At 45.5% G+C, this 26,865-nt stretch overlaps 2 protein-coding genes across 5 annotated transcripts in view; one reads left to right on the forward strand and one right to left on the reverse strand.

The window, feature by feature from the left end:
* Positions 1-26,865, reverse strand: part of CHL1 (cell adhesion molecule L1 like) — a 146,762-nt gene that overhangs the window by 102,067 nt on the left and 17,830 nt on the right. For 2 of the 4 annotated variants that reach the window (XM_071550207.1, XM_071550210.1), the window contains exon 2: positions 11,510-11,590. The gene's annotated coding sequence lies outside the window, so the exon portion shown is untranslated. Of the gene's footprint in view, positions 1-11,509; positions 11,591-16,714; positions 16,889-26,865 lie in introns of those variants that run through there. The other 2 variants (XM_071550209.1, XM_071550208.1) reach the window with 2 other exon arrangements.
* On the forward strand, positions 16,848-17,690 carry LOC139669197 (proteoglycan 4-like). Its single transcript, XM_071549645.1, has one exon. The coding sequence runs from the start codon at positions 16,848-16,850 to the stop codon at positions 17,688-17,690; it is 843 nt and encodes a 280-aa protein (XP_071405746.1).

Genomic DNA, 26,865 nt, shown 5'->3' on the forward strand with positions numbered 1-26,865 from the left:
CTGGGTGCTGTCCCTGCCCTGACACAGCTCCAGCCCTTCCCTGGGTGCTGTCCCCGCCCTGGCACAGCTCCAGCCCTTCCCTGGGTGCTGTCCCCGCCCTGGCACAGCTCCAGCCATCCCCTGGGTGCTGTCCCCGCCCTGGCACAGCTCCAGCCATCCCCTGGGTGCTGTCCCTGCCCTGGCACAGCTCCAGCCCTTCCCTGGGTGCTGTCCCCGCCCTGGCACAGCTCCAGCCATCCCCTGGGTGCTGTCCCCGCCCTGGCACAGCTCCAGCCATTCCCTGGGTGCTGTCCCTGCCCTGGCACAGCTCCAGCCATCCCCTGGGTGCTGTCCCTGCCCTGTCACAGCTCCAGTCCTTCCCTGGGTGCTGTCCCTGCCCTGGCACAGCTCCAGCCGTCCCCTGGGTGCTGTCCCTGCCCTGGCACAGCTCCAGCCCTTCCCTGGGTGCTGTCCCTGCCCTGGCACAGCTCCAGCCCTTCCCTGGGTGCTGTCCCTGCCCTGGCACAGCTCCAGCCGTTCCCTGGGTGCTGTCCCTGGTCCCACAGAGCAGAGCTCAGTGCCTGCCCCTCCTCTGCCCCTCCTGAGGAAGCTGGAACTGCAATGAGGTCTCCCCTCAGTGTTTTGGTGTTTGGTTTGGTTTCTTTGGTATTTCGTTTTTCCCTATTCTTCTTCTTCAACTGCCTCTCTTACCTTGGCCTCACTGACTTCAATGCCCATGAGAAGTGCCATTTATCTGAATTGGCTTCAGGACTTTTCCAAAATAAATGCCATTGGTAAATTAATTCATTAATCCTCCTTATATCACAGGATGCAGATCTGTATACCTAACAGTTGTTTATCTATTTTTGGCTATTAATTCTTACATTGTTAATCACTTTCTACCATGTGCTTATGATATTCTGTCAAATAATGCATTTAGAAAAAATAATTCCATAGCTCAGTCACTTGCAGAAAATGAATTTATCTTTCAATTTCCTGAAGGGAGCTGTGTTGTTTTTTGCTTTTTAACTTATTTCTTTATACCAAAGCACAGGACTGAAGGCACTTGGTTATTAAATCTGTCTCAGAAACACCTGACTGGAAGGTGGCACTGCAGAAAAGGGGAATATTGCCCATAACAGAATGAAATGCATAAATGTTCAAGTCTATGGAGGCAGGACTGGGAAAGGGAATAAACTACTAAACCATAAAAAAATAGGCTGCAATTTTTCAAGAGGATCTTACAATGGTGTATTGTGTCTTTTTAAAACATTTATTATATTCCCACCTATTTATTATTCCAATGGTCTCTGCTGTTCTATCTCAGACAGACATCAGAGGATGGCACCATCCTACCCACTGCCCAAATCTGTAACTAATATTGCAACCAGGGCTTTAATTCATGCCACAGTTTTGGTCTTCCTTCCTGTCCACAGTGGGAATTGGCCTTCACATTTACCTTTTCATGGCATCATAAACTGGTTTGGGCTGGAAAGGACATTAAAGCCCATCTTGTTCCACCCCCTGCCATGGGCAGGGACACCTCCCACCAGCCCAGGTTGCTCCAAACCCTGTCCAGCCACACTCAGGGATGGGACATCCACATTTGAGAACTTTCTCCTCCTGCAACACAATTCTCTACTCTTTGGTTTGGGTATTTTTAAGAGGGAACAGTCTCTCAAAGTTTTGAATTTTAGGACAGATTCTTTCAACTCATTTCAATTAAAATGGTTCTGCATTTTCCCAGGCTGAAGACAAGCAGAACTATACTGGTTTCTTGTGTCCATAATATAAATTCTTAGCCCTTTTCCTGGAAGCTCTCAGCCTCCTCCTCCAAATTCAGCACAGATTCCACATGTCTCAAAGACATCTCCTTTGCTATTACCACATTATTAAGCCTCTAAAAATCCCAGTGCACACCAACTTAGGAGACACTTCCAGTTTAAGCCTTCCCACCCCTCAAACCCCCATGTGTTGGATGCTCAAGCTGCAAGAGCATCAACTCCTTCTCCTGCCTCTTGGCTCTGTCTGGTTCCCATGGGTTTGGTGAGCAAAACAGGAATATGGATCTTCAAGTCTTCTGTTGCAACTAATGAAAACTAATTAAGCAGTGAGAAATAGTTCATATAAATCTTAATGAGTTTTTCTAACCTTTAAGTAGCTGAATTAACCATAATTAATAATAAAGATGGTCATTCACTTCTTTTACTTCTGATAACAAGATCCCTTCTTCCTACTTTGCCTGCAAAAAGGGATTTTAAAGGTAAAGGGCAATACTTGTACCTTACCCAATAGGGAAGGAAGTGAAAATCATGCTCCACATAGAAAAGGTTGGCATTTTCTACGCCTTTTTAAACTTCCTGCTTCACAAAAGGATGTTTTACAGTGACCAGACTCTCACTATAATTCATTTTAAGTAGGAGCTTGGCCCATGAGCTGAGCAGGGAGTTGGAGACTCTGTGGGAAAGGTACAACTGAGTAAGCCATTAAGGATTATATTTCTTTTGAAATACTTCAGGTCTCTGCTGCAGTTCTCTTTAAAACCTCAGTAATTACTTTTTAGCACTGTCTGGGAATGGCTGAGATCCCAGAGGGTGAGAGATGGTCAAACAGAACAGCTATTTTTGGGAATGGGAAAAGGAAGTCTACACAGTGTAGCTTCCGATTGCTGGAAGACCCAGGAACAAATGATTAAACAATGAAATTATAAGCACCCAGAGGAACATCAAGTGAGAAGAAACAGCCAAGATATCTCTGTGGAGAACTAATCATGTCAACCCAGTCTTCCTGTGTTTTAAAACAGGAGGGAATCAGATGTGATACCTTTAGAACAGACAAATATTCCTCTATCACAGCGAGGCAGATTTACCAATTTCTGAGCTTAGCCTGACAATAAACACACTCAAAGAACATTTAGGGGCCACACCAGCACATCACATGGGCTGATTCCAATGGGATGGAGTTCAACAAGGCCAAGTGTCAGGTCCTGCCCTTTGGCCACCCCAACCCCTGCAGCGCTCCAGGCTGGGCACAGAGTGGCTGGAGAGCAGCCAGGCAGAGGGACCTGGGGGGACTGAGGGACAGGAAGCTCAACAGGAGCCACCAGTGTGCCCAGGTGGCCAAGAAGGCCAAGGGGATCCTGGCCTGGATCCAAACTAGCGTGGCCAGCAGGCCCAGGGCAGTGACCCTTCCCCTGGACTCTGCCTTGGGGAGGCCACACCTTGAGTGTTGTGTTCAGTTCTGGGCCCCTCAGTTCAGAAAGGACATTGAGGGGCTGGAGCGGGGCCAGAGAAGAGCAACGAGGCTGGAGAAGGGACTGGAGCACAAGTGCTGTGGGGAGAGGCTGAGGGAGCTGGGGGTGTTCAGCCTGGAGAAGAGGAGGCTCAGAGGTGACCTCAGCACTGTCTGGAACTCCCTGAAGGGAAGTTCTGGCCAGGTGGGGGTTGGTCTCTTCTCCCAGGCACTCAGCAATAGGACAAAGGGGCACGATGGGCTCAAGCTCTGCCAGGGCAAATTTAAGTTGGAGAGCAGAAAAAAATTCTTTACAGAGAGAGTGCTCAGGCATTGGAATGGGCTGCCCAGAGAGGGGGTGGTTCACCATCCCTGGAGATTTTTAAACGCAGATTGGCCGTGGCACTGAGTGCCATGATCTGGTAAAGGGACTGGAGTTGGACCAAGGGTTGGACTCAATGATCTTGGAGGTCTTTTCCAACCCAATTGATTCTATGATTCTATCTCCACAGGTGCTTGACTTGGTCCCATATTGTCAGGAGTGACTTAGGTCACAGGCAGTGTGGGGGACCCACCAGCACTCTGAAGGACACAACTAACACCCCAAATTATGTTGAAATAAAAAAAAAATCTGAAATCACAAAGATAATTCAATAAAAAGATATGCAAACTCCTCCCTGTTCTGGAAATCATCAAGGGCAAGGTTTAAAAAGATGCTTTTTTTTGGATGGGCAGCAACAGAGTGAGGACAGAGAGGCTGGAAAGGATAAAACCTCAACGTGAGTCAGCACGGAGAGTCTGCCAGAGACAAGTGGTGTTTGGGGAAATATTAACAGATGTTAACCACAGGACACAGAAGGTAATTATTCATAGGAGATTGAGGAAACATGCCCTGGAAAGGAGATGTGCTCCCCCTGCAAAGGGAGAGCTCTGACAATGAGCTGTGGCAGCAATATTGCAGCACGTTACAGGGTGTAATTAAGAAAGCCACGCTCAGTTGTACTTGGTGAACACGAGCAGGGGCCGCCTCCATTCACAGAGAGGAAAATTAAGGACAGATACTCTGAAAAGCTTTCTGAGCCATGGAGAGAGTTAATCAGTTTAATACATTATCTCCAAGAAGGCTGCTGGGACCTCTTGCTGGAAGCTTCTAAAATGACCTTGCCACAACCTCCTCTCCTGAGGCAGGGTGGTCCAGAGGGCTGAGCTCACTGACCCCTCAGGATCTTGTGCCACATTTGCATTATGACTCTTATTATTCTGAGTGTCAAAACCCAAGAAATAACATCATATAGAAACATTATCTCCTCTGGAAAAAAAATGTTTTAATTTGGCACAGCACAGCTTCATATTATCTTTCTATTGCAATTCATATTAAATGCTGGCAGGTCAGGTCAAACATGTACAATAACTTGTCCTTATTGGAGAGTTTGCAAAGAATCTGTCCCTAAAGGCCCCTCTTTATCCCAGTGCTCCCAATTCTATCTTTTCCTGAGAAATGCAGTCAAATAAAACCAAAGAGGAAAAGCTCCCTTGTTACACTTCTAACACTCCTGTGTACATTGGATTCTCCATATTATCTTCAGGGAAAAGCCTTTCAGGGGGAAAAGGGTGGTGTATAATATAATTCCTTCATTGTGATGGTTTATTACAAATTCTTACTCATTTTTTTTAATTTACTTTGCATTGGGTAGGATTGTGCAGCAAAGCTTATTTCAGCACCAGACTGGAGTCTTGTATTTCAATTCACTGAAGTAACACATGAGCTTTGCTGCTGCTGAACTCATTTTAACTTTGTATTTTTATGTGATTTTATTAACTCATTTATATAAAACTGGATTACAGTTTATTACCAATCTATTTTCTCTGTGTCTACAAGTGTATAGCAATCCAGCAGATAAATTTGAAATAATAGGAATAACAGAGGTAGTATTATGCACAATTATAGCCAGTAGCACCCAAAATCAGACATCCTTAATAACAAATGACAATATTATATAAAAGAAATACCCTCTGAAAACCGATTTTACACGGTGTATTAAAGACTTGATGGCTCAGGAGATGGGTAATAGAATAAAAAGCCTTTCATCTCAAGGTCATCAATTCAAATCCAAGTCAGACTGATAGCAACTGAAAGCCATTTGATGGCAGTGCTAATGAACCCAGTCTTGTTACTAGAAATTCAAGAACCATCTCAACATCGAGGCCCTTCTCCTGGCCCTGCCAGCAGCCAGAAGTCCCAGAGGGATGGAGGAGCAGCTCAGCTCAGCTCAGCAGGGACAGCTGCATTTCCCTTGGTGGCCACAGCCAGCCCAAGGCCAGCACTATTTTAGCAGTTTCCTACCAGGTACCTGCTCTGTTCCAAAATTCAGCAGCACTGCTGTGTCTTTTATTGCTTGCAAGGCTGGAGAACAGGTTGGGGCTTTTAGCAGGTGACCACTTCAGGTGATGCAGAGCTGTAACAATTCCTTACATTAATGCATCACATTTGTTTGGTATCACTATTTTTTCTGGCACGTACCAACTAACGGACCAAAATAAACCAAAGCAGTGGGAGAGAAAAGAATCCCTGTGCAAACTGAGCACACCAAACAATGTGCCAGCAAACACAGCAAAGCACACACCTCCTCAACTGCAATCCCTGCACACACCTCCTCAACTGCAATCCCTGCACACACCTCCTCAACTGCAATCCCTGCACACACCTCCTGAACTGCACACACCTCCTGAACTGCAATCCCTGCACACACCTCCTCAACTGCAATCCCTGCACATACCTCCTCAACTGCAATCCCTGCACACACCTCCTCAACTGCAATCCCTGCACACACCTCCTCAACTGCAATCCCTGCACACACCTCCTCAACTGCAATCCCTGCACACACCTCCTCAACTGCAATCCCTGCACACACCTCCTCAACTGCAATCCCTGCACACACCTCCTCAACTGCAATCCCTGCACACACCTCCTCAACTGCAATCCCTGCACACACCTCCTCAACTGCAATCCCTGCACACACCTCCTCAACTGCAATCCCTGCACACACCTCCTCAACTGCAATCCCTGCACACACCTCCTCAACTGCAATCCCTGCACACACCTCCTCACCTGCAATCCCTGCACACACCTCCTCAACTGCAATCCCTGCACACACCTCCTGAACTGCAATCCCTGCACACACCTCCTCAAATACAATCCCTGCACACACCTCCTCAACTGCAATCCCTGCACACACCTCCTCAACTGCAATCCCTGCACACACCTCCTCAACTGCAATCCCTGCACACACCTCCTCAACTAAAATTCCTGCCTAATTTCCTTTGTTCTGCTGCAAAACCTGCACAGTTTACTCGTGGCTCTGCTATTAACATGATGCAAAGCACTAATAAGAAACCCATTGATGTTGTCCTTTTTATGCTGAATGAGACTTTTATTAAAGAAAAACCAATAAAAGCAACAAAACACTGGATATGAATTTTCAATTAGTCCCCAAAAAAGGCACCCCAGAAGGAATTTCCTTTCATACCTTTCACAGGCAAAGCTCAGGGTTTGCACATGCAAATCAACACCTACAAATACCTGTTTGCAGGAGGAAATGGGGACACACAGAAGCATCATCAATGTGATAACTAATCATCATATATTGAGCAACCTGGTCTAGTTGAAGGTGTCCCTGCCCATGGCAGGGGGTTGGAATGAGACAATCCTTGAGGTCCCTTCCAAACCAAACCATTCTATGTCTCTATAGTAAAGGTAAGTGTTCCCTATAATCTCTAATTGGAACACACAGATTCCTCTTCTGAACTGAGGCACCCAGACAACCTCTCCAGGTCCCTTCCAGCAGCAATTATTTCAAGATTCCAAAAATTTACCTCTCATGACTTATGTAAACTCCATCTCCAGAAGTGCCTGGGTTTAGGGAAGCTGGTTTGGTTTCAGAAGTGACTAATGGATTCATTTCAAAGGTTCCCAAGTGCCTGAAGATGCAGTTTACAACCAGCTTGGGTTTATGATGTCTGGAAAACCCAATTCCTTTATTGTAATTTTTCCTCAGTGCAATAACCATTAGAAACTCAGCCTTTACCCAGGGGAGACAGCAGAAATCCCCAAATTCTCACTTCTCTGCTGTGTCTAGAGATGTGCCTGAGCACCTACACTTCCTCCACCAAAAGCCTGTGGATGCCTTTGTTTTGGTGCTGAGCTTGATCATTTATTCCCAAATCCTAATCTCATGATATTTATAACCCACAACTCAGTAGGAGGAAACCCTTCAACTTCATAGAAACTCTCCAGATGGAATCACAGAATGGTTTGGGTTGAAGGAGATCTCAAACACCACCTCATTCCACTCCTGCCATGGGCAGGGACACCTCCCACCAGCCCAGGTTGCTCCAAGTCTTGTCCAACCTGGCCTTGGACACTCCCAGGGCTGGGGCAGCCACAGCTTCTCTGGGCACCTGTGCCAGGGCCTGCCCACCCTCACAGGGAGGGATTTCTTCCTAACTCATCTAGATCTACTCTCAGTTTGAGGCCATATAAATATAAATTTTGGATCCAAGATGTGCAGCCTCCAACACTGGATTACCAGCTTGGTTTTCCCTTCCAGCTGGTCAGGATTTACCAACTAGTCAAAACTAGAGATCACTTTGGTTAGCAAAGAGCTCTCCCTTGGGTTGCAACACCAAATGGCTCTGCTTGCTTCCTGTATATCCAGAAAACTAACTGTAAAAAATACAGAAACACGGATTTAAGTGGATTTTGGAGTGTGGCAAAAGCCCAAATCCATCAGTTAAGGGCATTAGCCCATGTGACACACCTCAGTGAAGTCAATTTTCAAAGATAAGCGTGTGACAAGCTGACTGGAGGAACTCTCTTTTAATGCATTATTAATTCATTTATTATTACAGTTATTATAATCTTTATGCAGGGCACTGAAGTTCAATTTGTTCTATATGAGCTAATGCTTTTAATGAGCCCTTTCTTCTCCTCAGGATGGGAGCTTCCTTAACCACTTATTTAGCTTTTCAGCAAGTAGAAAATGGCATGATGATGTACCCTCCTCATAAATACACCTTCCCATATCATGCCCTGAATTTTAAATGAAAAAAAAAAATGATTACTAACCTTCACATTGCCAAATATCTTTTAAAAGGTAGTGAGACTCATGAACTCTAAATATAGGAACTTCATCACACAATGAAATCTTAATTACAATTCCTCTCTCTGACAAAGAGGAGAAATGCATTTAAATAAAAAGCCCCAGTGTGAGTCAATGCAGTTCTTTGTGGGGCAGAGATTGGAGCACAGATTAACTCCAGGCTGAAGGCCCATCTGAAAGGCTTTGGGTTCATTCTCTGGTCAGGCAGGGCAAGGAGGTCACCAGGCTGATCCCCTGCCCTGAGAAGCTGCTTCAGGCGGGGAGGAAACAGCACATTAATGACAGAATTGGGTGTGCTGGAAGTTGGGAACCAAAGGGAAGAAAATAGCACATTTCCAAACATACACATTGCTGACAAGACAGCCAAGCTCCAGCTGGTTGGGAGGAGGCAGAACTTGGTGACCTTTCTTGCCAAGGGAGAAGGTCAGGGTATTTAAAAACCATGTGGATGTGGCACTTGGGGACATGGGGTGGTGGTGGCCTTGGCAGTGTTGGATTTAATGACCTTGAAGGTCTTTTCTAGCCTAAATGAATCTGTGATTCTCTACAGAAAGCTGCTCAAGCCTGAACTTTGTTACACCTACACTTCCAGAAGCTCAGCCCATGGGATGCTCTCACAGAGGGACACGAGGAGGTTTTGGGGACTAAGAGGGAGGAGAAGGTTTTGGGGACTAAGAGGGAGGAGAAGATTTTGGGGACTAAGAGGGAGGAGAAGGTTTTGGGGACTAAGAGGGAGGAGAAGGTTTTGGGGACTAAGAGGGAGGAGAAGGTTTTGGGGACTAAGAGGGAGGAGAAGGTTTTGGGGAATAAGAGGGAGGAGAAGGTTTTGGGGAATAAGAGGGAGGAGAAGGTTTTGGGGAATAAGAGGGAGGAGAAGGTTTTGGGGAATAAGAGGGAGGAGAAGGTTTTGGGGAATAAGAGGGAGGAGAAGGTTTTGGGGAATAAGAGGGAGGAGAAGGTTTTGGGGAATAAGAGGGAGGGGAAGGTTTTGGGGAATAAGAGGGAGGGGAAGGTTTTGGGGAATAAGAGGGAGGGGAAGGTTTTGGGGAATAAGAGGGAGGGGAAGGTTTTGGGGAATAAGAGGGAGGAGAAGGTTTTGGGGAATAAGAGGGAGGAGAAGGTTTTGGGGAATAAGAGGGAGGAGAAGGTTTTGGGGAATAAGAGGGAGGAGAAGGTTTTGGGGAATAAGAGGGAGGAGAAGGTTTTGGGGAATAAGAGGGAGGAGAAGGTTTTGGGGAATAAGAGGGAGGAGAAGGTTTTGGGGACTAAGAGGGAGGAGAAGGTTTTGGGGACTAAGAGGGAGGAGAAGGTTTTGGGGAACAAGAGGGAGGAGAAGGTTTTGGGGAACAAGAGGGAGGAGAAGGTTTTGGGGAACAAGAGGGAGGAGAAGGTTTTGGGGAATAAGAGGGAGGAGAAGGTTTTGGGGAACAAGAGGGAGGAGAAGGTTTTGGGGAACAAGAGGGAGGAGAAGGTTTTGGGGAACAAGAGGGAGGAGAAGGTTTTGGGGAACAAGAGGGAGGAGAAGGTTTTGGGGAACAAGAGGGAGGAGAAGGTTTTGGGGAACAAGAGGGAGGAGAAGGTTTTGGGGAACAAGAGGGAGGAGAAGGCTTTGGGGAACAAGAGGGAGGAGAAGGCTTTGGGGAATACCTGAGAGGGTTTTGGGGTGTGTTAAAAGAAACTATACAGACTGTCCCACAAGAAAAGCAGAGTCTGTTCTCTCTCCTGCATGCCTAAAATACAGCCATGGTGACCTTTCCAGATGGATGGTCTTGAAAGAAAGAAAGTTTATAAGCTGACTTACAAGCTGAAAAGGAAGTTTGCTTTGCAGGTCAGAGCTGCTACTACAATGAGATAAATGAAAATATAACCAGCTTTTATGGAGATCTGAATCCCACTGCCTGATTACTTGGGGCAACTAAATTAATAATTTATTTTCTGCTTGACACAATCACTGGGATAAGGAAATAATCAATATATCAGTGGATATAATAAAAGAATTTTTTTTAAAAGCTGAGAAATTTAACACACTATTTAACACACTACTTTCTGAATTGTACAGGCCATAAAAGTTCACAAAACGAAATCCAGCAGCAGCTACATAAGAACAATGTTCTCAGCCCTGCTCTCTGCAGCAGTCAAGGCCACGAGCAAAATACAGACAATCCTAATAAATGGTAGCTGGAAAGAAAGTTGTGGTGTCAAAAATTCCCATTATAGGCAAGGCTTTAGCCTTAGAGCTCCTATTAATAAAAGTTAATGGGAAATGCATATCTGGGTAGCACAGAGTCCCTTTTCACCAGCCACAAACAGAATTACAGGAGGGTTTTTTTCCTGAATGGGACTTTAAATAAATAAATCAAGAGATAGAAACCCCTTGCCAGTGGGATTATTTCCTCCAAGCACATCTCACTCCAGGAAGGGTCCACAAGCACTAAAAGTCCCTGGTAACAAACTGTCCCAGGGGAGTCCAAGCCATAAATAAGTGCAGGGCTCCAACCCCTTTTTTCCCTGCTGAACAGTTGCTGGCAGATCCACCACTAAGGCCCTGCCCTTCTGCTATTTCTCTTCCAGCTCTAAAGAAATCCAAGATCCATCCCCCACTGTGGGTCCAACCCCTCAGGGGTTGGGGGTAACTCAGTGTCCCTCCAACCACCACCTGGTGGGGAGCACAGTGGGACTGACCTTGAAATAAGCAGAACAGGATAATCACAGCACCTTCTCTTGCAGATTTGAGAGGGATTTTAAAATGTAACATCACAATTTCCTCACCAATTAGTTGCTACAACAGGATAAAGCCTGGCTTAGGGCTGGGCTGCACACACAAAACCAGCAACTGCTTGACAAACAAGCTCTATCTGACCTCAGAGAGCTTTCAGGCTTTGGAATCATGTCCTCATACTTCAGGGAATTAGAGTCACCTGGAATTATTCCAGAGCATACCTACATGCACAAACAGATACACACACACACATGCATTTCTGCTTTCATGGGAAGAATATTAAAGACAGAATATTAAAGACAGCAATGGGATCAGATGGATCCAAAATGACTTTAACTGTAATGATTCGGAAAGGGAGGTAAACAAAATCTACATCCAAAGCACAAATATTTAATTTAAGTAAAAAATAAGCATTTCTAACCAGTACATGCAGCTGTTTCTTCATCAATGCATGGTCAGTTTGTAGCTTTACATCTGAGAGGTTCTCTCCCCTTTACTGCATCTAGAGAGAAAGACAAATTTGTGCTTTGATAAATGGAGTGTCATAAGTTGAATTTATCTAAAACCAGCATCTTTATCAGTACAATTCCTTTGCTTTATTTTTTTTCTCTCTGTATCACTGAGTTTATGACTGATCTCATTCTCCTTGCCCTTCATTTCACTGGAAAAAGGACAGGTTTTCCCATATTTGAACAACAGAAACAACACACCCCATGGAATAGAAAAAAATGGGCTGAAGGGAGAAAACCTGATTCTTATTCTAAATCTGGTTTGTGACCTTGGAAGGAGTCCCTTCTCTGCACCTCCACCTCCCCTCCCTTTCTTTGCCTTTCTTGTCTACTTACATTACAAGCTTTCTAAAGGCTGTTAAGTGTTTATATAACACCAAACTGATAAGATGCAGCTTTCCAAAGGAATCACAAGATAACACAAACCCAGAAACAATAAACCTTATCAACCACCACTTACATTATTGCTCTCCTGTAGTCCCCTATCATGAAACACATTTCAAAATGATTGTCAACAGTAACTCCCCTTCCAAATTAAAGCAAAAATACAAAAGGCTCACAAAAGAAAAGTGTGTTCAAAAGGCAACAGATCCCTTGAATGGTTTATTACAATATACTCCACGTGTTTTAAACACATTGACCAAGAGTTGTATTTCTGTATCAGCCTCTCTAATACCTGCACATGACACTCTGCTGTTGACCTGGAACTTTGATATTCCTACAGGTGGGTCACAGGATGTTCTTCTACGTGCTGAGGAGCAGCAAAGGCAAGGGAAAGACTTTGGATCTCTCCCAAAAGAGAGGACACACAGGCAGTGTCCATGCCAGGCCAACTCCCAGGTCACCAAGGAACACACAGGCACCATTTTTGTCTGGTTTTACCTTGGTGGGTCACCTTTAAAAGTGATTTTTTTCCCCAATTTCTCCCTAAGAATGACAAGACAGTCAGTGAAGCCTCTTAAGGGAAAAGAAGTGATAAAGAGGAATTCAGCAAACCCATTTTCTCCCTTGTCACCACTTGATAATCTCTTTATCTGCTCTCATCTCACCACTTGCAGACAGATATATTTCCCCATGGACAGACCCAATCCCCCTTCCAAAGTGCATATGAACCTCCTTTCCCAAAGTGTTTGAAATTCATATTATAGAATCATAGAATGGATTGGGTTGGAAAAGACCTCCAAGATCATCAAGTCCAACCCTTGGTCCAACTCCAGTCCCTTTACCAGATCATGGCACTCAGTGCCACAGCCAATCTCAGTTGAAAAACCTCCAGGGATGGGGAATCCACCCCCTCTCTGGGCAGCCCATTCCAATGCCTGAGCACTCTCTCTGCAAAGAAGTTTTTTCTGCTCTCCAACTTCAATTTCCCCTGGCAGAGCTTGAGCCCATCGTGCCCCCTTGTCCTATTGCTGAGTGCCTGGGAGAAGAGACCAACCCCCACCTGGCCAGAACTTCCCTTCAGGCAGTTCCAGACAGTGATGATATTGTAACATCCCCCTGAGCTTTTGGGGTGCATGTGGACAAACTCAGCACACTCAGATGGAAATGTCTAAGATGAATATGGTCACTGTCATCTTTATTCTTCCAGATGATTCCTGTGCTCAGGGACACACAGAGAACATTTACAGGAACCTCCCCACCAAGAGCAGTTGGCAATTTCACTGAAATGCAATTCACTGGAGCATATATTTTAAATTTCAGCCCTTGGTCACTAAATTCTGGTTTCTGATGTGAACAGAAACCATTTTCTGAAGCTCTGCCGTGATTTAGGAACCTCAATTCTATTTTCAGCTGCACCTTAATCCTTCTTGCCTTCTATTGAGGCTTTAGCTTGGAAATGTTTGCTCTCCTGCTGGCAACACACTCAGCCTTTCAGAGGGCCTTTACCTCCCCAAAGTAATGTGACTGCAATTTGGAATGCCAAATGCAAATTGCCTGATCTGCAGGAGCCTGTGCCAGCTGGGCACTGCCCAACAGAGCCTTGGCAGCCTGGGCCAAGCTGTGCAAGACATGCCTGGGCTGGGAAACAGTGCAAAGCCCAACCCAGCCCCACACACAGACTCAGGGCTGCAAAGGGGAGTGGGAAAATCCTCCTGCTGGGAATCAGAGCAAACCAGGCCATGTGCAGGGGTTCAGTTCTCCCAGCAGAGAATCCAAGACAAGAGGCTGCTGTTACATCAGGTCTAGACTTCCTGCCATTACATCTCTCCCAGTTATCTCTACATTAAGCCAATTCACTTGTGATTAAAACCTCTACTTCAAACAAAAAAATCTTTTTATTTAGAGACACGGGGGGGGAAAAATAGAAATCCAACATTATTTTAATCAGATATTCCAAGGGAGGGGGGAATTTTGATTTGTATGTCCCCCTCCTCCTATTCTTTAGTCTATCTCCAAAATCCCAGCAGAGAACAGTAACTCAAAAGCTTTATAGCTGAATTCATTTTAATCAGCTGTCTCCTATCTTTCCCAGCTATTTGTCTCCTCTCCCATTTATGCTGTGCCTCTTGGACTTATCGATCTAGTAAGCTTTAAATTACAGCTATCCATGGAAAAAAAAAGAAAAAAAAAGAAAAAAAAAAAGCAGGAGGCAAATTATAACAGGAAAGACCAGACCTGATAAAGGATTTCTGAAGGGCTACTCACTTTTGCTAAAAGAAAATGTTAATGGTATTTCCTAGAGAGAAGGTCAGTGGGGCTGAAGTTATCAGTGTACAGACAGAGGAAGAGCAAATAGAGCTCACAAGTTGAAGGAAAGGAGTTATATCAAAAACATTTCCAGTGAAAAGTGTTGGAAAACTTGGGGGGGGGGGGGGGGGAATGCAGTGTGCAGTATTAATATCCTGGTGTGGAGCACTGGGTTTATTGGGTTTATTAGAGCAGCCAATTTAGAGCAGCTCATTTCAAGCCTATTTGAAACAGTAAGAATTCCCTGCTCCTCAAAACCACTGAGAATATTTCCCATCAGAAAGGCAGGGCAAGAGCAGAGCTGATTTCAGTGCCCAAGTGCCCCCACTGCAGCTTCAGACACTGCCCAGGGGGTCCCTCCAGCCTTTCCCCACTGAGCTTTTGGGGTGTTGCAGAGCCATGGAATGCTTTGGCTTGGAAGGGACCTCAAAAACCATCTCATTCCAGCCCCAGCTCCTGCTTCCCTGGCTCAGGTAAATGGCCTTGAAGTTTAAAAACCAACCAGGAGGTTTATTTCACAAAAGAATTACTGATACTGTGTGTGCCTTAAGAATCTTCAACTCTGTGCTGAAAACTCAACCTGTTGTTTGGGTTTTCATGCCTTGTCAACTATAAGGGAATAATCTGCAGCCTTCCAAACTGGGATTTCTGATGACTGGCCTAGAAACCTTGTGGCCTGGATCAAAGTTAGGTGCCCTGGGCTTATAAATCTGTTGGGATTATTAAAGATTAGAAATTAAAACACAATCTTTTTCCTTTGTGGGTATGGACAAAGTGTGTGTGTGTGTCTGGTCTCCCAGTGCTGCTTCCTGCTCTGCAAAGGCATTTTATTGTCTTGATGTGCCACAAGCACAGTCACTTTGCCCCTTTAATTTTCCAAAAGCTTAGAGGGAGCTGACAGATTTCTAAGTGATGCTTTTATTCCCTCACTGAATTTGCCAGTGATGTGCAGCCCAGTTCCATGAGGGGCAGAGAGCTGGCTCTGAGACATCCCTGAGTGAATCCCCCCGGGGGCTGCCTGCTCTCTGAGCAGCACCAGGAGCAAAGGCTGAGCCAGGATTAGCTCTGGCATGACCTGCTGCCTCTGGCCATGCCACAGATGGCACAGACAGCTCCCCCTCTCCTGATGGCAGGGGAAGAGCAGACAAGCAGGATGAGTGGTCCCTGCTGCAATGTCACCTTCACGTTTCATCCATCCATTCCTCCCTAACAGATACTCCAACTGATGAAATAAAAACCTCTGAGTCACTCTGAAAAGGAGAAACCAAATATTTGAATGGTACTCGAATTGTGCCTGCTACAGCTCCCCACAACACACAGGAAGAGAATTCACAGATCCAAAAGCAGGGAATGCTGCCCAGGAGAGAGCTCTGGCACTGCTTTGGGTGCTCCTGAAGCCAACCCACTCCTGCAGAGCTGAGCTCTGCACACCAAACCTTCTGAGCCCCAACTCTGCCCTGCAGTGCAGACCATGAAGGTTGATCCTGTTTCAGTAGCACGTGGGTGGCAAAGGCATGAAAGGAGCCCAAACCCCAGGCTGGCAGCATTCCCACCAGTCTCAGCCTCACTTCAGTCAGGAATAAACTCTGCTTGTGCATATCAACAGCAGAAGGGTTTTGGAGGAAGGAGGTTTGTCAAGGAATAAGCACAAAATAGCCCAGGATGAAATGGATAAATTGTCACAACAAAAGGTCAATGGGCTTCCAGCTCACGGGCCCACATCGGTGCAAATGTGCTAAAGGGAGGGTTGCAGTGATATCTTCAGATCAATAGCAGGGCCACAAAATTAATATGGGTTGAGAAAAAAAAGAGCAAGAGAGAAAAGAGCCTCTTTAGTAAAGAAACAAACATTTTAGATGAAATTTTACCCAAGTGCACTATGAATAGAACCCAGCAAAGAAGTTGTGCTGAGAAGAGTCAGCACAACAGTTTTCCATTTCTTAAATTATATGATTATTTCCCTTTTAGCAACAGCAGGATGTATTAATTTTGCAGGAATAAAATTATAAAATCTACTTTAGTAGACATGTTTTGCCAATATTTCAGTTTTCCCTCTAGGAAATGTGTTTCTGGTCTGTCTCGTATTTAGAATAAGATGGTTCATAATTACTCCATATACAATGCTACAAGTAGCTCGAATATCTGTTTGTTTATTATTAAAAGCACTATCAGAATATGAAGAGAGCTTTGAAATACTAATCATAGCTGTCTGGGCCCATCACATGACGTGAGCCAACAATTCCTGTGATTTACTGTCCCAATAAAAGAACAGCCGTGAACATTTCTGTAAATCAAGTCTATTGGGCAACATTTTGCTCCTGGATTACTCAGGCATAAGAAATGTTACAGCACTTTGCCAGCCCATAATTCAGGTGAGGGATTTAATCATACAGATACATAGTATTAAAAGCTGTTAAAATGTTTACCTGAAGAAAATCCAACAAACATACCAAGGCTGATGCCCAGAGATGCACAGACACTTCTGGGGGTTTTCAGGGACAGAAGAGCCATTTTTCCTTAAGGAAAGTGTCAAAGTCTGTGCAAAATCACCCAGGTCTCATGTACAGCTCTGCTCACACCAACACCGCCCAGCTCTGCCCACTCCAAACATCGCCCGGCTCTGCCCACTCCAAAAGAACCGCCCGGCTCTGCCCACCCCAAACGTCGCCCGGCTCTGCCCACACCAAACGTCGCCCGGCTCTGCCCACACCAAAAAATCCCCCCCGGCTCTGCCCACTCCAACAGAACCGCCCGGCTCTGCCCACTCCAACAGAACCGCCCGGCTCTGCCCACTCCAAACCTCGCCCGGCTCTGCCCACTCCAAAACCCGCCCGGCTCTGCCCACTCCAACAGAACCGCCCGGCTCTGCCCACTCCAACAGAACCGCCCGGCTCTGCCCACTCCAAACGAACCGCCCGGCTCTGCCCACTCCAAACGAACCCCCCGGCTCTGCCCACCCCAAACGTCGCCCGACTCTGCCCACCCCAAACGTCGCCCGACTCTGCCCACCCCAAACGTCGCCCGACTCTGCCCACCCCAAACGTCGCCCGGCTCTGCCCACCCCAAACGAACCGCCCGGCTCTGCCCACACCAAAAGAACCGCCCGGCTCTGCCCACTCCAAACCTCGCCCGGCTCTGCCCACACCAAAAGAACCGCCCGACTCTGCCCACCCCAAACGTCGCCCGGCTCTGCCCACCCCAAACGAACCGCCCGGCTCTGCCCACTCCAAAAGAACCGCCCGGCTCTGCCCACTCCAAACGAACCGCCCGGCTCTGCCCACTCCAAACGAACCGCCCGGCTCTGCCCACTCCAAACGTCGCCCGGCTCTGGCCACACCAAAAACTGCCCAGCTCTGCCCACACCAAACATCGCCCAGCTCTGCCACACATCACATGAGATGAATGTTCAGCATGACTTGCATGCCTGTGTTGAGCTCGAATTTACAGCCCACACCAGGTGTTATGGTCCCTTCAGGAAACCTGCGACTGGCACAGAATCACCTCTGCCAATATTGCCCTCCTGGGGTGATAAATCCTGATAGTCAATAAAAGTCAGGGAGCAAAACCACCCCATGTGGACCTTGGGGTAAAATTTGGCACACTTAGTACCTGCCTATTAGTTAGAATGATTCTGCATTTAAGGCCCCCAGGGTATAGAGAGCACTTTCACTTGGTTTTAATAACCTTTTAATGCACCAGGCTGTGTTACAGCCTTGCACTGAGCAGCGTGTGGGCTGAGCAAAGGATTTCTCCTGGATAGGGAAGGCAGCACTGAGAGGATCTACACGCCAGATGAAAAACAGCCACCATTTTCCATGAAAACCATGAACTCCCATCACAACACTGGGGTTTCAGGAATTAAAACAGTCGGAAAAATTAATTCTGGGGGGTTTCAGATATAAGTGAGCTTTCAACTGTTCACGCCCATGTGTCAGAACACGTGGTCATTCTCAGACACTTTGGAGTAAATCTTATCACAGAATCAGAGAATTCCAGAATGGTTTGGGGTGGAAGGGACCTTGAAGGACCAGCTCATCCCACCCCCTGCCATGGGCAGGGACACCTCCCACCAGCCCAGGTTGCTCCAAGCCCTGTCCAACCTGGCCTTGGACACTGCCAGGACTGGGGCAGCCACAGCTTCTCTGGGCACCTGTGCCAGGGCCTGCCCACCCTCCCAGAGAGGAATTTCTTCTCAATATTTCATCTCAACCACCTCTCTTTCTCTTTGAAACCCTTCCCCCTTGTCCTGTCACAACAGGCAGTTGTAAATAATCTCCAAGTGAAAGTAAGTAATGCAGATTTTTTAAAGTTACTTTTATTTACACCACCTGACAAAATATTTCCTAATGTTTCCTGCTCAGAAATTCGATGTATTATGTAAGTTTACCTGAGGATGCTCTTCACTCCACAATACAAAAGCCCATCAAGTGTGAGCTGCCATAATACATGAACTCCAAAAGATCAGCAGGACTTAACCCACGGCCCCAAGTGCAAATAACACACCAGGGGTCTGGAAATTTATTTTAAAATAATCACTTTTTCTGCTTCTCTCTTCACAACTAATTTAGAGTATGGTTTTAATTAAGGAATATTTTTTCCTGTTCGAAAGACAGTTCATTGTTAATTTATAATTTTCAGGATCCCTTTTTTCCCTGGAAATGCCCTGTCAGTGCACTTGGACATTGTCCAACACTGAAATTGGAAACTCAACCTCATAATATGTGATTCTATGTTCAGATTGATAATGATCACACAAACCAATAAGTAACTTATTTGACATCTATAACGACAAGCAAAGCCACAAAACAAGCAAACTAAAAGACTTCTAGACCCAACTGGCAAATGATTTACAGGCTAAAAATTTCTCTAGAGATTGACTTATAAAAGTTAATGACATTCAAACAGAAGGGGAAAAAAATGAAGTCAATAGTCTGAAGTTGTTCATTAGATCTCATTTGCTCTATTCTAACCTTGATTTGGTCATCAACCCTCTGCTTGTTTATAAGCCAATCAAGCCATGCACACAAAGTGATGTTTGTTCACACTGAACCCTCAGACAGCATTTTTCATCATGAAATCTCAAACCCTTCTGCAGAGAAGGAGAGCTTTGTTATGGCCAATTCAGATAAGGAAATTGCAGCAGAGGGATAATTGCAGAGCCAGAAATAAAACTTCCGAGTGCCAGGCTAATGGCCCAAGGAACAGCACAGGGCACTGGATGAACACTGAGACAGCTGAGGGCAGGAGGGGCCATTCCAGCACTGCAACTTCAGTGCTCTTGGAAGCACAAGGAGAAAAGTGCAACTGAAAAACTACATCAATTCAATGACAGCACTTAAGGCTTGAAGGGTGTTATTAACTCCTCCTGTCCATAGATAGGCACAAAGACTTTATATGAGCAATCCCCCATCAAGAAAGATCATTAAGGATATGCTCATTATTAAGGTACTCAATTATTTAGAGTCCAATCAGAAAAATACACCTGTTGGAATAGGCACTGAATAGGATTAAAAGCTGTTAAAAACAATGCCCAGAAAACAGAATATTCCTCAAAAGAGACTAATGAGTCAGAATTATTTCTCAAGACTTTCACACTTTTGGCTGTGCTTGAAAGAGGTGATAGGTTTGGTGGGAGCTGATGCTTGTGAGAAAAGCCAACAAGGAGGATGCTGCTGGGGGGGTTTGCTGCCTACCACCCAAGCAAGAACTGGAAGTGGATAAAGATTTATTCAGCTTTCACAATCAAAGGCCTTGGTCTTCCTGGGGGACTTTAAACACCCTGATGTCTGCAAAGATGGCACTGGTGGTGCACAAGCAACTGAGAGTTCCTGAGCACATCAAAGACAATATTGATGGTGAAATTCAGGGGAGCAGTTTGGCCTCCTCAGAGAGACAGAAGGTGTGGTGCCATGGATGACTGCCCTGGGGTGCAGAAAGACACAGGAAAGCTCCTTGAACTTCAAGAAAAAGGTCCTTAAAGCATGAGAACGACTCACCCTGAGGAGTGGGAAGGGGAGCAGACGTGACAGAAGGATGACTTGGCTGGACATGGAACCCCTGACTGAGCTCAAACACAGACAGAAGGGAACAGAAGGTGGAGTGGGGACTGTCCAGGAGGACTACAGAAGCCTTGCCCAAACTGCAGGGGAAAAATTAGGAAAGCCAAAGCCCAGGGGGAGTTAAAACTGGCAAGGGATGGCATGGCCAATGAGAAAGGTTCACCCACAGGCACAGCTGCAGCAAGAGCCCAGGGGAAACGTGGGCCACTCTTGAATATGTGAACAAAACCATTGACAAAGGAAATAAAGGAAAGATGAGGCATTTAATGGTGTTTTTGCCTCAGTCTTTATGGGCAAGACCTCCTCTCAGGCTGCCCAGGTCCATGGTCCTGATGTCTTTGTGTGGGGTAGGGAAGTCTGATCTACAGTAGAGGAGGACTATGTTAGGAATCAGCTTATCAAAGTGAGGTCTCTGAGTGTGCAGAAAACAGACTGACCTCATTCTGAGGCTGCTCTTTGTGTCTTTGAAATGTTGTGGCAGTTGGAGGATCCTCTGGTGACTGGAAAAGGGAACTGCCATGACCATGCTTAGAAAGGAGCAACACACACCAACATCCAACTGCCTGGTGAGCCTCACAGCAATGCCAGAGATTACAGAACAAATCTTCAGGAAGGAAATTTGTTTAACCCCTTAGTATCTGAGGCAACTGAGGCAATGAGAGCAGCAAGTTTGCAGATGACACCAAAGCTGGGGAGCCCCTGCCACGATGGAGAGTGGACCAGCCACTCAGTGGTGTCTCTGGAGGGCAGCTGACAGCAAACTTCCAACATTCAGCCAAAGCAGGCATGAAACTCTGCAAATGGAAAGCCACAGTGCAGAAAGCAGCTCTGGGGAAGCCAGCCAGGCTGGGGGCTGCACAGGAGCTGGCAGCAGCGGGGGTGGATGCCAACCTCAGGCTGGGTGGCATTTGCAGAACAGCCACCCCATCAAGGAAAGTAATTCTTACTCCTCATGCAGCACTTGTGAGGCTGCACCTGCAACAGAATGTCCACTTTTGGTTTCTCTGTTCCAAAACACTGACAAACTGGCAAATATTGATGATGAAGGGGCTGCAGCACAATAACTGAGGAGAAGATGCTGAGAGAACTATGTGCATCATGGAGAGAGAAGGCTAATTGCTGCTTTCACCCAAAGCCTTGAGCAACCTGATCTAACTTCAAATTCATGCCTACATTCTGCAGGAGGATGGACCAGACAACCTCCAAAGGTCCCTTCCAACTTAAATTATTCTCCAATTTTAATGCTTTCTCCTTCCTTTGTACTTACCATAGTGCATTCACTCGTAAAGTATCACTTGGAAATAATTATTCTGACTTTGTGCAGCATTTTCAAATGCAGTGCAAAATTCCATACACATTTGAGAAGCATCCAACTGCAGGTGAAGAACATCATGGCCTAAAAGCCAGTCAGCTGGAGCCAATTAAACCACCATCAACTTCCCATGACACCAAAATGCCTAATTGAACTTCCACCCTCTGTGCAAGATGGAGGTTTTTGCCTTCTGCACAGAAGGCCAAAATGAGGGGTTTGCTTCTCTGCAAAGCAAGATCACTATCAAAACCATAATGATCCAACCAGGAGATGCCTGCATTGATTAAAATAATGGTATTCCACCCTCTGAGGGAAAAGAGAGATGACCTCAGATGTTTAGTCAGAAACACCCATTTTCCCCCTCCTGGCTAATGCAGAGCAGGAGCAAGTGCCACACATGCATATTTAGAATTAAACTTCAAAAGCCAGTGGTTCATTAGTGAGGAAAACCAAGACTCGTTAGCCACGGTCTAATAAAACCTGAGCTTGGTTTTAAAAAAGATGAAGAAAAAACCAGCTCAAATACAAGTTAAGATATAAACTTGCAACCAGAATCAATTGATATTTATAGCTGCTGAATAATGTACTCATTACTATTCATTCTCATTACTGAGCATTTTGCAACTGTCACAAAAAATATGGTGACTGACTGACAGATTTTAAAATATTTTTAAGCCTCAAGAACCAAAATAACTGAAAGAGAACTGGAATTTTGACTTCAAAAAACTGGACAGACTGCCAATAACACAGCAATCCAACCTTCTCTTAATTTCATTTTTTTAGTTCAAATTTCCCCAGTCTTCTGAGTTAATTTGAGTCATCATTTTGCTTTTCTTCCTTTTTTTCGTGGGGGAGAAAATCATGTTTCACTCCTAGTTGGCTTTTCTAAGCTGTGAAAAATCTCTGTATATCAGAAAGAGTACGAGCAACATTTTCCCCTAATTAGTCCATAAAAATGCTAATTTCTCTAATGAATCAGATTGAAATATCACAGGAGTGGGTAACAGCACAAATCCAGAGTTTGCTTATGGGGTATTTTTTTGCTAATCACCACCACAGCACTGGGCAACTCACAAAGCCAACCCTATAATGAGGTTAGAGAGGTAAAACATGTTCATCTTCATTTTGTTTTGTGGGAAAAATAATAATAATAAAAAAAAAAAAGCCAGTTCCTTGCACATGCAGTCACAGCAACCTTGAATTCATGTCTCTATGTGAGGAAAGCCAGACCCCCAACATTTACAGCCCAGCCCTTCCATCCCCACACAGGCACAGATCCTCTGCCTGTTTACCCAGGCTGAGGATGGGGCCATAAATCTTTATTCTGCCCACTTTAATTCTTAATATAATCCATTTCTAAGACTGATAAAATAATACTTTTCTTCTCTTTTTTTTTCCCCCATGGAGCAGCAGCTAATAATGTCACCAGTTTGAATGACACAAGACTGAGATCATTGTCTGTCTGCCCCAGAGCATCTTTCTCTAATTTTTTTGCCTGCCCTTACACTTTTGCTTCTTCATTCTCTGCTGGTACATACTAAGGCACTTGTATCCAAGAAGGAGTGGTCTTTCTCCAAGTCAAAAATCGAGTAGAATCAATGAGCTCTTAGAGGAAATCTCCTGGGGTTTGACCTCCAGGGTGGCCTTTTCCTCTTTAAACCTCATGTAAAACAGCGATTCTGCCAGTCAATCCTTAGTAAAAGATTTAAAGAAAGGGACTGTTGCCTATTGGTGGCACCAGAAATCTAAGCAGGAATTAAGCAGCTTGAAAAAGCCTTTAAATTCCATTCTCCCAGAGCTCTCCATATATTCTTTATGGCCCTGTGTTCCCTCAGCCCTTTGATCAGCCCATATTGAAGCAGCCTCTTGTTTAATGCGCAGCTCCGACGACTGCACGATAACATCAAACCAGAGGGGAACAGAGAGAACATGAAAGAAGATGAAGTCAATGGCTCCCCCAATCACAACACACAAACAGGGCTAGTTAAAAGCCCTGGCTTTACAGAGCTGCCTTTATGCTCTCACAAGGCTTCACGCAGTGCTAAGACCAACTACAAACTGAGACAAATGATTAAAACTACATTGGGCTGCTTTGCTTCTGCTTTAATTGTTGCTCGCTCTGCTCCGAGGGATTAGATCCATAAATCCAGCACCTATCTTTGGGCTCCATCCAGAAGTCCATTGTACCAGCTGGTCTAACCATTTTTCTGTTAGAAATCAGGGTTTCCAAGCCAGGGTTTCCTCAATATGTGGAAGCTGCACATGTCCATAAAACGTGGTCCTTTATCCTTGTAACATCATAGAATGGCTTGGGTCAGAAGGGCCCTCAAAGATCCTCATGTTCCAACCCTTTGACAAGGATAGGGACACTTTCCACTAGACCAGGTCACTCCAAAGCCCATCCAGCCTGGTCTTGAACACCTTATAACAGAGCTCCACTCGTGCTCTCACCAGCTCTAGATGCATTTTGAACAAGAAGCAAAAAGGCAGAAGAGGTTTCATTGAAACCTCTCTCGTGCTCTTCTAAGAACATCAAGCCAATTCAAGAACAAGAAAAAGAAGACACAAAGCTACTTACACAAGACTTTGTCTTCTTGATCTCCAACATCTTCCTACTTCAGTGTTTACATAAAACTGCACAGTATGTTTTGGAGGCCAGACAGACAGAAAAGTTGATGTCTACCGTCTAGAACTAATCTCACACTTGGTTTTCATGCCATATTTCCTGGCTGCCTACACTCATGTTAATCTGCTAAACCCACTTGGAAAGCAACATATCACTTGTACTCAGTTCTATTATTCATCAGACAACCACGATGGCAGCTCCATGACTGACTGCTAATTATCCTTTCCCACTGGATGTCAGACACAGTCACAGTTTCGGCAGCAATTTATTCTTCCTCCCATGGAGTCCTGAGGAGGAAGCTGAGGCCTATTGAAGTCAGTGACAAAGGCCCCATTGACTTCATTTGTGTCTGGAATTCATCTTTTAATGGGAAGAGACCTGCTTAAGTGTTATTTAGTGTATGATGTCAACACTCTGAGATAACAACTGACATGAGAATAACACGCACGTTACCAGCTTTGCCAGGATGGGACTCGGCACTCAAAGGCTCCTCATGCTGTCAAACCCCTGTCACAGGACCATGGCTCAGTCCCTTCCAGCTGCCTCCCAGCAGAGAACAGCCTCAGGGCTGGGCAAGCCCAGTGCACACAGCAGGGTGTGCAATTCCTGGGATATGCCAGGGGGATGGAGACATCCCCTTTGCTGGGTGAGCTGGATCCACACTGCGCCCCTGGGCTGGAGTTCTCAGTTCCAGTGTCCAACAGGGAGATCAAATGCCTGTCTACAAAAGCAGTTTGGAATAGCTACTGCACCTGAACTTCTCTGAGAGAAGCTGAAAAGGCAATTAATGAGATGGCAAAGGAATCTCACCTTTTCCTGACTTCCTTTCTATTTCTCCTTCTAGACAGGCTGACAAGAGGGACAGCAGCATTGCCCAAAGTGCACAATTCTTACACAAAAAATTGTGCTTTACTCCTGGAGAGAGTTCTGTGTATGTAAATGAGAAATGAAAGATAAAATCCAAGCTTAACACACTTTCTGGATTACAACAGGCAATGGTTTTGCTGCTTTATTGGGTTTTTTTCTCCTCCAAATAAACTATCCTGACTTGTCCCTTCTCTCACCTATTCCCACTGCCTCAGTCTCCCTCATTGACACTGACCAAAGTATTTGACTTTTACATCCTTTCACTCCCAGCTGGAGAACTCACTTTGCCTGAACTTCCAACTGAAAGGAAGATGGAGACAGACTATTTACAGAAGCAGGTAGTGACAGGACGAGGGGGAATGGCTTCAACCTGAAGGAGGTTTAAATTAGTTTGGGAAGAAATTCTTACCTATGAGGGTGGGCAGGCCCTGGCACAGGTGCCCAGAGAAGTTGTGGTTGCCCCATCCCTGGTAGTGTCCAAAGCCAGGTTGGACAGGACTTGGAGCAATCTGGGATAGTGGAGGATTGGATGGCAGGGGTTGGAATGAGATGAGCTCCAAAGTCCCTCCCAGTGCTGGATTCAGGACACAAGTCCTTCAGTTTACAGCAGCTGGGGGCACAGCCACCACCTCCTGCAGCCAGTGCTGATGCCAGTGAACAGCAGAGCTATCTGCATTTTGGGATGGGCTTGCAGAGCCAAGCCATGCTCAGGGCAAGGCTCTCAGCAGGCTGCAGGAGCACAGGGGGGAGCAATCAGCAAAAGTCCATCCTCTTTGCCCACCTGAGCAGGTAAGGGGAGGGGAGGTGTCCCCGAGAGCAGCACCAGTGGGGGACAAGCTGGCAGAAGTTGGCAGCACTTGGCTGGGAGCAGCAGCTCCTGTAGCACCATCCTGCCCAAAGCCAGCTGAAGAATCCTCTGCACAGCTCCATTTTTCTGTGGCTAAACACAAATTGTAGATTAGACTCATTGATCTTAAAGGTCTTTTCCAACCTAAATGATTCTATGGGTGTAAGACAGAAGTTTTCAGTTTGTGAAGAAATTATATTTCAACAACTTCACTGTAAAAAGGAAGCCCTTAAATACATTTAAAGTCCTTTTCAAGCCTAATTCTCATCACAGCCCATGAGATTTTATTCAAATATATCTTTCTCTGTTCCTGTATCAATTGATTCCAACTTGCTGGTCCTTTGTTCTGTGCAAGGCTGATTTTCCCTCTGCTATTCCTGTGCCACACAAACCAGGTGACCTCAGAGGAAAAGGAAAATCCATTCTCCTCATTCAGGATTGGTCTCTGGAGCTTCTAAACCACTGAAGCCTTACATGACCTGAGCTTGCTTTTCTCATGCATCCTAATATTGCTGTTGTTCAAAAAAAAAATGTGCAGAAAATTATTGCTTTAATTAACAGCAATTCTTATATAAGGAAGGACAAAAAGTAGAATGATAAGAGTCAATCATGATTCTTCTGTAATATGGGCTATGGCAAAGTGGTGGAAGCAAAGATGGATTGTGAAACCTACCTGAAAATATGAAGCAGAATCCACAAGAGCAACACATCAGACTCGAAATAAATAAATAAATAAAAATCAATGTGCACTCTTCTCCGGTTGTTTGCAAAATTAAACAATTAATTCTGTGCAAACGAACCTTTCAGGAAAGCACACTGTGGGGATCCTGATAGCTGATATTGCACTACACTGTATTAAGGAAAGA

Source organism: Pithys albifrons, chromosome 3 (assembly GCF_047495875.1).
Source record: "Pithys albifrons albifrons isolate INPA30051 chromosome 3, PitAlb_v1, whole genome shotgun sequence".
NCBI classification, from domain to species: domain Eukaryota; kingdom Metazoa; phylum Chordata; class Aves; order Passeriformes; family Thamnophilidae; genus Pithys; species Pithys albifrons.

Bases quoted from the DNA above. Each gene is read 5' to 3' on its own strand.
- LOC139669197 (XM_071549645.1), top strand. From the start codon at position 16,848: ATGTACAGCTCTGCTCACACCAACACCGCCCAGCTCTGCCCACTCCAA.